The following is a 14,078-nucleotide window of genomic DNA, read 5'->3' as shown; positions in this document are numbered from 1 at the left end:
GGTCTATCGAAGGAGGTAGGTTATGATATATACTATATCCAGTATACAGGAGCAGTCAGGTCTATAGATTATATATATACTATATCCAGAATACAGGAGCAGTCAGGTCTATAGATTATATATATACTATATCCAGTATACAGGAGCAGTCAGGTCTATAGATTATATATATATATATACTATATCCAGTATACAGGAGCAGTCAGGTCTATAGATTATATATATACACTATATCCAGTATACAGGAAGCAGTCAGGTCTATAGATTATATATATACTATATCCAGAATACAGGAGCAGTCAGGTCTATAGATTATATATATACTATATCCAGTATACAGGAGCAGTCAGGTCTATAGATTATATATATACTATATCTCCAGTATACAGGAGCAGTCAGGTCTATAGATTATATATATACTATATCCAGTATACAGGAGCAGTCAGGTCTATAGATTATATATATACTATATCCAGTATACAGGAGCAGTCAGGTCTATAGATTACCTATATATACTATATCCAGTATACAGAGCAGTCAGGTCTATAGATTATATATATACTATATCCAGTATACAGGAGCAGTCAGGTCTATAGATTATATATATACACTATATCCAGTATACAGGAGCAGTCAGGTCTATAGATTATATATATACTATATCCAGTATACAGGAGGCAGTCAGGTCTATAGATTATATATATACACTATATCCAGTATACAGGAGCAGTCAGGTCTATAGATTATTATATATACTATATCCAGTATACAGGAGCAGTCAGGTCTATAGATTATATAATAAACACACTATATCCAGTATACAGGAGCAGTCAGGTCTATAGATTATATATATACTATATCCAGTATACAGGAGCAGTCAGGTCTATAGATTATATATATACTATATGAAGTATACAGGAGCAGTCAGGTCTATAGACTATATATACTATATCCAGTATACAGGAGCAGTCAGGTCTATAGATTATATATATACTATATCCAGTATACAGGAGCAGTCAGGTCTATAGATTATATATATACACACTATATCCAGTATACAGGAGCAGTCAGGTCTATAGATTATATATATACTATATCCAGTATACAGGAGCAGTCAGGTCTATAGATTATATATATACTATATCCAGTATACAGGAGCAGTCAGGTCTATAGATTATATATATACTATATCCAGTATACAGAGCAGTCAGGTCTATAGATTATATATATACACTATATGAAGTATACAGGAGCAGTCAGGTCTATAGATTATATATATATATACTATATCCAGAATACAGGAGCAGTCAGGTCTATAGATTATATATACACACTATATCCAGTATACAGGAGCAGTCAGGTCTATAGATTATATATATACACTATATCCAGTATACAGGAGCAGTCAGGTCTATAGATATATATATATATACTATATCCAGTATACAGGAGCAGTCAGGTCTATAGATTATATATATACTATATCCAGAATACAGGAGCAGTCAGGTCTATAGATTATATATACTATATCCAGTATACCGGAGCAGTCAGGTCTATAGATTATATATACTATATCCAGTATACAGGAGCAGTCAGGTTCTATAGATTATATATACTATATCCAGTATACAGGAGCAGTCAGGTCTATAGATTATATATATACTATATCCAGTATACCAGGAGCAGTCAGGTCTATAGATTATATATATACTATATCCAGTATACAGGAGCAGTCAGGTCTATAGATTATATATATATGATATCCAGTATACAGGAGCAGTCAGGTCTATAGATTATATATATATACTATATCCAGTATACAGGAGCAGTCAGGTCTATAGATTATATATATACTATATCCAGAATACAGGAGCGGTCAGGTCTATAGATTATATATACTATATCCAGTATACAGGAGCAGTCAGGTCTATAGATTATATATATATACTATATCCAGTATACAGGAGCAGTCAGGTCTATAGATTATATATATATTATATCCAGTATACAGGAGCAGTCAGGTCTATAGATTATATATATACTATATCCATAATACAGGAGCAGTCAGGTCTATAGATTATATATATACTATATCCATAATACAGGAGCGGTCAGGTCTATAGATTATATATATATACTATATCCAGAATACAGGAGCAGTCAGGTCTATAGATTATATATATATACTATATCCAGAATACAGGAGCAGTCAGGTCTATAGATTATATATATACTATATCCAGTATACAGGAGCAGTCAGGTCTATAGATTATATATATATACTATATCCAGAATACAGGAGCAGTCAGGTCTATAGATTATATATATATACTATATCCAGTATACAGGAGCAGTCAGGTCTATAGATTATATATATACTATATCCAGTATACAGGAGCAGTCAGGTCTATAGATTATATATACTATATCCAGTATACAGGAGCAGTCAGGTCTATAGATTATATATACTATATCCAGTATACAGGAGCAGTCAGGTCTATAGATTATATATACTATATCCAGTATACAGGAGCAGTCAGGTCTATAGATTATATATATATACTATATCCAGTATACAGGAGCAGTCAGGTCTATAGATTATATATATACTATATCCAGTATACAGGAGCAGTCAGGTCTATAGATTATATATATACACTATATCCAGTATACAGGAGCAGTCAGGTCTATAGATTATATATATACTATATCCAGTATACAGGAGCAGTCAGGTCTATAGATTATATATACTATATCCAGTATACAGGAGCAGTCAGGTCTATAGATTATATATATATACTATATCCAGTATACATGAGCAGTCAGGTCTATAGATTATATATATACTATATCCAGTATACAGGAGCAGTCAGGTCTATAGATTATATATATACTATATCCAGTATACAGGAGCAGTCAGGTCTATAGATTATATATATACTATATCCAGTATACAGGAGCAGTCAGGTCTATAGATTATATATATACTATATCCAGTATACAGGAGCAGTCAGGTCTATAGATTATATATATACTATATCCAGAATACAGGAGCAGTCAGGTCTATAGATTATATATATACTATATCCAGTATACAGGAGCAGTCAGGTCTATAGATTATATACTATATCCAGTATACAGGAGCAGTCAGGTCTATAGATTATATATATACTATATCCAGTATACAGGAGCAGTCAGGTCTATAGATTATATATACTATATCCAGAATACAGGAGCAGTCAGGTCTATAGATTATATATACTATATCCAGTATACAGGAGCAGTCAGGTCTATAGATTATATATACTATATCCAGTATACAGGAGCAGTCAGGTCTATAGATTATATATATACTATATCCAGTATACAGGAGCAGTCAGGTCTATAGATTATACACACTATATCCAGTATACAGGAGCAGTCAGGTCTATAGATTATATATATACTATATCCAGTATACAGGAGCGGTCAGGTCTATAGATTATATATACTATATCCAGTATACAGGAGCAGTCAGGTCTATAGATTATATATATATATACTATATCCAGTATACAGGAGCGGTCAGGTCTATAGATTATATATACTATATCCAGTATACAGGAGCAGTCAGGTCTATAGATTATATATATATATACACTATATCCAGTATACAGGAGCAGTCAGGTCTATAGATTATATATACACTATATCCAGTATACAGGAGCAGTCAGGTCTATAGATTATATATATACTATATCCAGTATACAGGAGCAGTCAGGTCTATAGATTATATATACTATATCCAGAATACAGGAGCAGTCAGGTCTATAGATTATATATATATACTATATCCAGTATACAGGAGCAGTCAGGTCTATAGATTATATATACTATATCCAGTATACAGGAGCAGTCAGGTCTATAGATTATATATACTATATCCAGTATACAGGAGCAGTCAGGTCTATAGATTATATATATATACTATATCCAGTATACAGGAGCAGTCAGGTCTATAGATTATATATATACTATATCCAGTATACAGGAGCGGTCAGGTCTATAGATTATATATATACTATATACAGAATACAGGAGCAGTCAGGTCTATAGATTATATATATACTATATCCAGTATACAGGAGCGGTCAGGTCTATAGATTATATATACTATATCCAGTATACAGGAGCAGTCAGGTCTATAGATTATATATATACTATATCCAGTATACAGGAGCAGTCAGGTCTATAGATTATATATATATACTATATCCAGTATACAGGAGCAGTCAGGTCTATAGATTATATATATACTATATCCAGAATACAGGAGCAGTCAGGTCTATAGATTATATATATATACTATATCCAGTATACAGGAGCAGTCAGGTCTATAGATTATATATATACTATATCCAGAATACAGGAGCAGTCAGGTCTATAGATTATATATATATATATACTATATCCAGTATACAGAAGCAGTCAGGTCTATAGATTATATATATATATATATATATATATATATATATATACACTATATCCAGTATACAGGAGCAGTCAGGTCTATAGATTATATATATACATTATATCCAGTATACAGGAAGCAGTCAGGTCTATAGATTATATATACACTATATCCAGTATACAGGAGCAGTCAGGTCTATAGATTATATATATACTATATCCAGAATACAGGAGCAGTCAGGTCTATAGATTATATATATATATATACACTATATCCAGTATACAGAAGCAGTCAGGTCTATAGATTATATATATATATACTATATCCAGTATACAGGAGCAGTCAGGTCTATAGATTATATATATATATACACTATATCCAGTATACAGGAGCAGTCAGGTCTATAGATTATATATATACTATATCCAGAATACAGGAGCAGTCAGGTCTATAGATTATATATATACTATATCCAGTATACAGGAGCAGTCAGGTCTATAGATTATATATATATATATACTATATCCAGTATACAGAAGCAGTCAGGTCTATAGATTATATATATATATATACTATATCCAGAATACAGGAGCAGTCAGGTCTATAGATTATATATATATATACACTATATCCAGTATACAGGAGCAGTCAGGTCTATAGATTATATATATATATGATATCCAGTATACAGGAGCAGTCAGGTCTATAGATTATATATATACTATATCCAGTATACAGGAGCAGTCAGGTCTATAGATTATATATATATATACTATATCCAGAATACAGGAGCAGTCAGGTCTATAGATTATATATATATATATATACTATATCCAGAATACAGGAGCAGTCAGGTCTATAGATTATATATATACACTATATCCAGTATACAGGAGCAGTCAGGTCTATAGATTATATATACACTATATCCAGTATACAGGAGCAGTCAGGTCTATAGATTATATATATATATATATATACACACTATATCCAGTATACAGGAGCAGTCAGGTCTATAGATTATATATACATATACTATATCCAGTATACAGGAGCAGTCAGGTCTATAGATTATATATACACTATATCCAGTATACAGGAGCAGTCAGGTCTATAGATTATATATATACTATATCCAGAATACAGGAGCAGTCAGGTCTATAGATTATATATATATACTATATCCAGTATACAGGAGCAGTCAGGTCTATAGATTATATATATATACTATATCCAGTATACAGGAGCAGTCAGGTCTATAGATTATATATATACTATATCCAGTATACAGGAGCGGTCAGGTCTATAGATTATATATATACTATATACAGAATACAGGAGCAGTCAGGTCTATAGATTATATATATACTATATCCAGTATACAGGAGCGGTCAGGTCTATAGATTATATATACTATATCCAGTATACAGGAGCAGTCAGGTCTATAGATTATATATATATATATACTATATCCAGTATACAGGAGCAGTCAGGTCTATAGATTATATATATATACTATATCCAGTATACAGGAGCAGTCAGGTCTATAGATTATATATATACTATATCCAGTATACAGGAGCGGTCAGGTCTATAGATTATATATATATATATATATATACACTATATCCAGTATACAGGAGCAGTCAGGTCTATAGATTATATATATATATATACTATATCCAGAATACAGGAGCAGTCAGGTCTATAGATTATATATATACACTATATCCAGTATACAGGAGCAGTCAGGTCTATAGATTATATATACACTATATCCAGTATACAGGAGCAGTCAGGTCTATAGATATATATATATATACTATATCCAGTATACAGAAGCAGTCAGGTCTATAGATTATATATATACACTATATCCAGTATACAGGAGCAGTCAGGTCTATAGATTATATATACACTATATCCAGTATACAGGAGCAGTCAGGTCTATAGATTATATATATATATACACTATATCCAGTATACAGGAGCAGTCAGGTCTATAGATTATATATATATACTATATCCAGTATACAGGAGCAGTCAGGTCTATAGATTATATATACACACTATATCCAGTATACAGGAGCAGTCAGGTCTATAGATTATATATATATATATATACTATATCCAGTATACAGGAGCAGTCAGGTCTATAGATTATATATATATACTATATCCAGAATACAGGAGCAGTCAGGTCTATAGATTATATATATACTATATCCAGTATACAGGAGCAGTCAGGTCTATAGATTATATATATACTATATCCAGTATACAGGAGCAGTCAGGTCTATAGATTATATATACACTATATCCAGTATACAGGAGCAGTCAGGTCTATAGATTATATATACATATACTATATCCAGTATACAGGAGCAGTCAGGTCTATAGATTATATATATACTATATCCAGTATACAGGAGCAGTCAGGTCTATAGATTATATATATACTATATCCAGTATACAGGAGCAGTCAGGTCTATAGATTATATATATATATATATATACACACACTATATCCAGTATACAGGAGCAGTCAGGTCTATAGATTATATATATATATACTATATCCAGTATACAGGAGCAGTCAGGTCTATAGATTATATATATACTATATCCAGAATACAGGAGCAGTCAGGTCTATAGATTATATATACATATACTATATCCAGTATACAGGAGCAGTCAGGTCTATAGATTATAAATATACTATATCCAGTATACAGGAGCAGTCAGGTCTATAGATTATATATACACTATATCCAGTATACAGGAGCAGTCAGGTCTATAGATTATATATATATAATATATCCAGTATACAGGAGCAGTCAGGTCTATAGATTATATATATACTATATCCAGTATACAGGAGCAGTCAGGTCTATAGATTATATATATACTATATTCAGTATACAGGAGCAGTCAGGTCTATAGATTATATATATACACACTATATCCAGTATACAGGAGCAGTCAGGTCTATAGATTATATATATACTATATCCAGTATACAGGAGCAGTCAGGTCTATAGATTATATATATATACTATATCCAGTATACAGGAGCAGTCAGGTCTATAGATTATATATATACTATATCCAGTATACAGGAGCAGTCAGGTCTATAGATTATATATATACTATATCCAGAATACAGGAGCAGTCAGGTCTATAGATTATATATATATACTATATCCAGTATACAGGAGCAGTCAGGTCTATAGATTATATATATATACTATATCCAGTATACAGGAGCAGTCAGGTCTATAGATTATATATATATACTATATCCAGTATACAGGAGCAGTCAGGTCTATAGATTATATATACACTATATCCAGTATACAGGAGCAGTCAGGTCTATAGATTATATATACATATACTATATCCAGTATACAGGAGCAGTCAGGTCTATAGATTATATATACACTATATCCAGTATACAGGAGCAGTCAGGTCTATAGATTATATATATATAATATATCCAGTATACAGGAGCAGTCAGGTCTATAGATTATATATATACTATATCCAGTATACAGGAGCAGTCAGGTCTATAGATTATATATATACTATATCCAGTATACAGGAGCAGTCAGGTCTATAGATTATATATATATACTATATCCAGTATACAGGAGCAGTCAGGTCTATAGATTATATATATATACTATATCCAGTATACAGGAGCAGTCAGGTCTATAGATTATATATATACTATATCCAGAATACAGGGGCAGTAAGGTCTATAGATTATATATATACTATATCCAGTATACAGGAGCAGTCAGGTCTATAGATTATATATATATACACTATATCCAGTATACAGGAGCAGTCAGGTCTATAGATTATATATATATACACTATATCCAGTATACAGGAGCAGTCAGGTCTATAGATTATATATATACTATATCCAGTATACAGGAGCAGTCAGGTCTATAGATTATATATATATACTATATCCAGTATACAGGAGCAGTCAGGTCTATAGATTATATATATATATACTATATCCAGTATACAGGAGCAGTCAGGTCTATAGATTATATATATACACTATATCCAGAATACAGGGGCAGTAAGGTCTATAGATTATATATATACTATATCCAGTATACAGGAGCAGTCAGGTCTATAGATTATATATATACTATATCCAGTATACAGGAGCAGTCAGGTCTATAGAATATATATATATACTATATCCAGTATACAGGAGCAGTCAGGTCTATAGATTATATATATACTATATCCAGTATACAGGAGCAGTCAGGTCTATAGATTATATATACACACTATATCCAGTATACAGGAGCGGTCAGGTCTATAGATTATATATACTATATCCAGTATACAGGAGCAGTCAGGTCTATAGATTATATATATATACTATATCCAGTATACAGGAGCAGTCAGGTCTATAGATTATATATATACTATATCCAGTATACAGGAGCAGTCAGGTCTATAGAATATATATATACTATATCCAGTATACAGGAGCAGTCAGGTCTATAGATTATATATATATACACTATATCCAGTATACAGGAGCGGTCAGGTCTATAGATTATATATACTATATCCAGTATACAGGAGCAGTCAGGTCTATAGATTATATATATACTATATCCAGTATACAGGAGCAGTCAGGTCTATAGAATATATATATACTATATCCAGTATACAGGAGCAGTCAGGTCTATAGATTATATATATACTATATCCAGTATACAGGAGCAGTCAGGTCTATAGATTATATATATACTATATCCAGTATACAGGAGCAGTCAGGTCTATAGATTATATATATACTATATCCAGTATACAGGAGCGGTCAGGTCTATAGATTATATATACTATATCCAGTATACAGGAGCAGTCAGGTCTATAGATTATATATATACTATATCCAGTATACAGGAGCAGTCAGGTCTATAGATTATATATACACTATATCCAGTATACAGGAGCAGTCAGGTCTATAGATTATATATATACTATATCCAGTATACAGGAGCAGTCAGGTCTATAGATTATATATATATATATACTATATCCAGAGTCCACATTCTATCACCCCACCCCACATCAGTGTTTGCTACCTAAAAGACTAAACCAGGCAAACAGCCCCCAAAGTACATAGCGGAGGAGTGATGGTGCTGCGGTCTCTTACCTAGGAGGATTTCGGAGTTTCGGTTCCTCTTCTGGTTTTCTGGTTTCTTCGCTTCTTTACATTGATAAATCTGATACAATTGTGTAATTTGCTCCAGATCCTAAAAAAAACCAACAGATGAACCTCGGATCAGAGACTAATAAGGCTCCCACTATAACACTGGCCTCCCAGTTATCGGAGTACCACCACCAGCTCAGAAGGGTTACCCAGTTATCGGAGTACCACCACCAGCTCAGAGGGGTCCCCCAGTTATCGGAGTACCACCACCAGCTCAGAAGGGTTACCCAGTTATCGGAGTACCACCACCAGCTCAGAGGGGTCACCCAGTTATCGGAGTACCACCACCAGTTTAGAAGGGTCACCCAGTTATCGGAGTACCACCACCAGCTCAGAAGGGTTACCCAGTTATCGGAGTACCACCACCAGCTCAGAGGAGTCACCCCAACAGCATTATATCGCTATTACATATAAATGTGAATGGTCTTACCTGGAATTCCTTGTCATAACCGTCCATGTGAGTGTGGGGATCCCACTTGGTCATGTGACTAAGGTGCCTCTGAATGTCCAGCACTGGCACACTGGTCGTACCGCACAGCAGCGTCTCCACCAGGACATCGTATAGGAAGCTGTATTGTTCCTGTGATACAACATAAGAGTGATGAGAGTCAGGATCTTCTAGAAGCTTCACTGGGGTTGTCCCCTAATAGGTCCCCAATATGACGGACGTGTGCACAACTAAATGCTTATCTCTTCCCTATCAGATGGCTGTCCTGTAAAGCATCATGGGCTTTATGATGCAAACTTTTATCCATCGGTGACTGAGCTCTACAGGCAGTTCTTTCCCCCTCATGACTTGGTGATTGCTCTGATATACATTGTCAGCTGTGAGATCTTATATAGACAGGGCTGTTTTTGAGCTCTAGAGGGAGTTCTTTCTTTCTCATGGCTTGGTGATTGCTCTGATATACATTGTCAGCTGTGAGATCTTATATAGACAGGGCTGTGTCTGAGCTCTACAGGTAGTTCTTTCCTCCTTGTGAGACCTTATATAGACAGGGCTATGTTTGAGCTCTACAGGCAGTTCTTTCTTTCTCATGGCTTGGTGATTGCTCTGATATACATTGTCAGCTGTGAGACCTTATATAGGACAGGGCTGTCTGAGCTCTACAGGTAGTTCTTTCCCCCTTGTGAGACCTTATATAGACAGGACTGTGTCTGAGCTCTACAGGCAGTTCTTTCCCTCTCATGACTTTGTGTTTGCTCTGATATACATTGTCAGTCATAGTAGACGCCATGGGAAGGAGGAAAAAGGTCCAACAGCCCCCCCCCCCCCCCCCCCCGTCCATACAACAGACCATGGGGGGGGGGGTAGAGGGATAAGTGATGAAGACGTGGTCGGCGCGCACCTTGTTCTGCACCATGTTTACTCGCTTCTTCCGCAGCTCCTGGACACAGCTGAACACATTCACCTTCTTCACAGCCCGCGCCATCTTCAGGAGGATGTCCAGAGCTATGAACGTCCCGGTCCTACCGATCCCGGCACTAACAAAAGAGGAAAGGAGGGTGGAATTAATAATGGAGGATCCTGGGTAACGGGGCGGGGGGCACAAAAGAATCAGACGTTCAAAGTCATGGGCAAAAGGATAGTCTGTGAGAGTCGCATTGTATTCAAGGGACAGTGACTAAATTCTTCCTGAATCCTAAACTGTACGACCTTAAAGGGGTACTCCACCCCTAGACAGCTTATCCCTTATCCACAGGATGGGGACCCCCGCAATGTACCTTCTGCACCTGGCGTTCGTTTAGAGCTCGTGACGCCACAGCCGCGCCCAGCTCGTGACCTCACGGCCATGCCCCCTCAATGCAAGTCTATGGGAGGGGACGTGACGGCCCCTCCCATAGACTTGCATTGAGGGGGCGTGGACGTGACGTCACGAGTGGGGCATGATTGTGAGGTCATGAGTCTCCGTCCCAGATCACCCGTCATCCGGAATGGAGCGAAGTTCGTTCCGTGCATCGGATGTCTGGGGTGCCGCAGCCAAGATCCCCCAGCAGTGGGACCCCCGTCAGACATCTTATCCCCTATCCTTTGTATAGGGGTTAAGTTGTCTCAGGGCGGAGTACCCCTTTAAGTATTTCCAAGCTACAATTAATGAGGAGTTCAGTAAAGACTAACTTAAAGGGGTACTCCACTGGAAAACATTTCTTTTTATATCAACTGGTTGCAGAAAGTTAAACAGATTTGTAAATTACTTAAAAAAAAAAAATCTTAATCCTTCCAGTACTTAGTTGCTAAATGCGCCACAGGAAGTTCTTTTCTTTTTGAATTTCCTTTCCGTCTGACCACAGTGCTCTCTGCTGACACCTCTGTTCATTTTAAGAACTGTTCAGTACGGAGAGTTTTGCTATGGGGATTTGCTCCTACTCTGGACAGTTCCTAAAATGGACAGAGGTGTCAGCAGAGACCACTGTGGTCAGACAAAGGAAATTCAAAAAGAAAAGAACTTCCTGTGAAGCATTTAGCAGCTGATAAGTGCTGGAAGGATTAGATGTAATTTAGAAGTAATTTACAAATCTGTATAATTTTCTGCCACCAGTTGATTGAAAAAGAAATGTTTTCCTGTGGAGTATCCTTTAAAGGGGTACTCCAGTGGAAAGCTTTTTTTTTTTTTTTTTTTTTTTAGATATAATCAACTGGTGCCAGAAAGTTAAACAGATTTGTAAATTACTTCTATTAAAAAAATCTTAATACTTCCAGTACTTATTAGCTGCTGAATACTACGGAGGAAATTTTCTTTTTTGGAACACAGAGCTCTCTGCTGACATCACGACCACAGTCGGAGAGTAGGAGAAAATCCCCATAGAAAACATATGCTGCTCTGGACAGTTCATAAAAATGGACAGAGATGTCAGCAGAGAGCACTGTGCTCGTGATGTCAGCAGAGAGCTCTGTGTTCCAAAAAGAAAATAATTTCCTCCGTAGTATTCAGCAGCTAACAAGTACTGGAAGGATTAAGATTTTTTAATAGAAGTAATTTACAAGTCTGTTTAACTTTCTGGCACCAGTTGATTTAAAAAAAAAAAAAAAAAAAAAAGTTTTCTACCGGAGTACCCCTTTAAGAAGCCCCAGCTATCGGAAGTCTCATTTGTGTAAGAAAACCGCTAAGTTAAAAATAAATAAATAAAATAAAATGGTTGTGGTAAAGCGATGGACTTTGGGTTATACCAATCATCTATGGGACAGACACTTTAGGGACTACTATGCTGATCATTACCCACTACATAATCCCAGTGATCGACACCTACACTAACCAAAAGTAGCCTCTGAGGGCCTTTTACAGTGCAGCAGGTGAAGAACTTTTGCACCCTCTTGTGGCAAAACCCCACATCTAATCAGACTCCACCTGTAGGCATTACATATATGGGGCTTATAATAATGGCGGGCAGAGAATCCATATAATAGACCCAGCCCCGGTGCCCGTAGAGTCTGGTAGGGTTTCCAGCCCTATTGTCCATATTATAGGAGACCCAGGGTACGGCCACTAGCGTTGAGCGCGAATATTCAAAATGCTAATTTTTACGGCGAATATCGGCACTTCGCGATTTTGCGAATATTTTTAATATAGCGATATATATTCGTAATTACGAATATTCCTGTTTTTTTATGCTAATTTTTAAGCAAATATCGGCACTTCCATACTGGACACTGATCCCTCCCTTCTTTTAGGTGACCTAGAATTGCGCATGCGCGCTATGCAAACTTTTTCGCATAGAAAAAAAACCGAACATAGCGAAAATGCGAATTTCGCGAACATAGGACGAATTATCGTCCACATATTCGCGAAATATCCCGAATTCGAATATGGCCCCTACCGCTCATCACTAACGGCCACCAGTACAGTAATTATTGACCACTACGACACCTCTCTGAGCACCAGGGGCCACAGTGACCACTATCGGTACCTGCAGTGCACAATGACGGGGCCCGATCCTGGGGTGTTGCACTTGTTCATCTGCTCCAGGAGCTGCAAAAAACTAGACATCCGACTGGGCACCCCATGGTCCGGCCACTCCAGGTAATGCAGCTGCTCCACCGCCATCTGTACCGAAGACTGCGCCTGGTCAGAGCAGAACAGCGTCAGCAGGGTACGGCCATATACAAAGTCACATGATATTATAATGCATGTTACAGGGCCCTGTCATGTGGGGTGGAAGGGAAGAAGAACGGCACAGGATGAGAGATATAGGGAATAAGTAGGGTTCTCCGCAGCACAGAGTATTACGGGAGACAATCAACAATCTTTAGGGGTCACCCCCCAAGGGGTAAGCCCTAAACTGGAAATCCCTAATTCTAGTTTAGGGCTTACCCCTTGGGGGGGGGGGGGGGGGGGAGGTGACCCATAAAGGTTGTTGATTGCTATTTTGCCCTGGAAA

The 14,078-nt window shown here is 36.3% G+C and overlaps 1 protein-coding gene across 1 annotated transcript in view; it reads right to left on the bottom strand.

The window, feature by feature from the left end:
* The window catches only part of LOC130314628 (receptor-type tyrosine-protein phosphatase alpha-like), a 73,806-nt gene that overhangs the window by 35,412 nt on the left and 24,316 nt on the right, over positions 1 to 14,078 (bottom strand). Inside the window, exons 8-11 of the mRNA XM_056552742.1 lie at positions 13,608 to 13,762; positions 11,051 to 11,186; positions 10,132 to 10,281; positions 9,645 to 9,744 (exon numbers count right to left, since the gene is read on the bottom strand). Coding sequence (XP_056408717.1) covers positions 9,645 to 9,744; positions 10,132 to 10,281; positions 11,051 to 11,186; positions 13,608 to 13,762 — 541 coding nt within the window. The remainder of the gene's footprint in view (positions 1 to 9,644; positions 9,745 to 10,131; positions 10,282 to 11,050; positions 11,187 to 13,607; positions 13,763 to 14,078) is intronic.

Source organism: Hyla sarda, chromosome 1 (assembly GCF_029499605.1).
Source record: "Hyla sarda isolate aHylSar1 chromosome 1, aHylSar1.hap1, whole genome shotgun sequence".
NCBI lineage: Eukaryota > Metazoa > Chordata > Amphibia > Anura > Hylidae > Hyla > Hyla sarda.
Note: the sequence above shows the minus strand (reverse complement) of the source record. Positions and strands in the feature narration are given on the sequence as shown.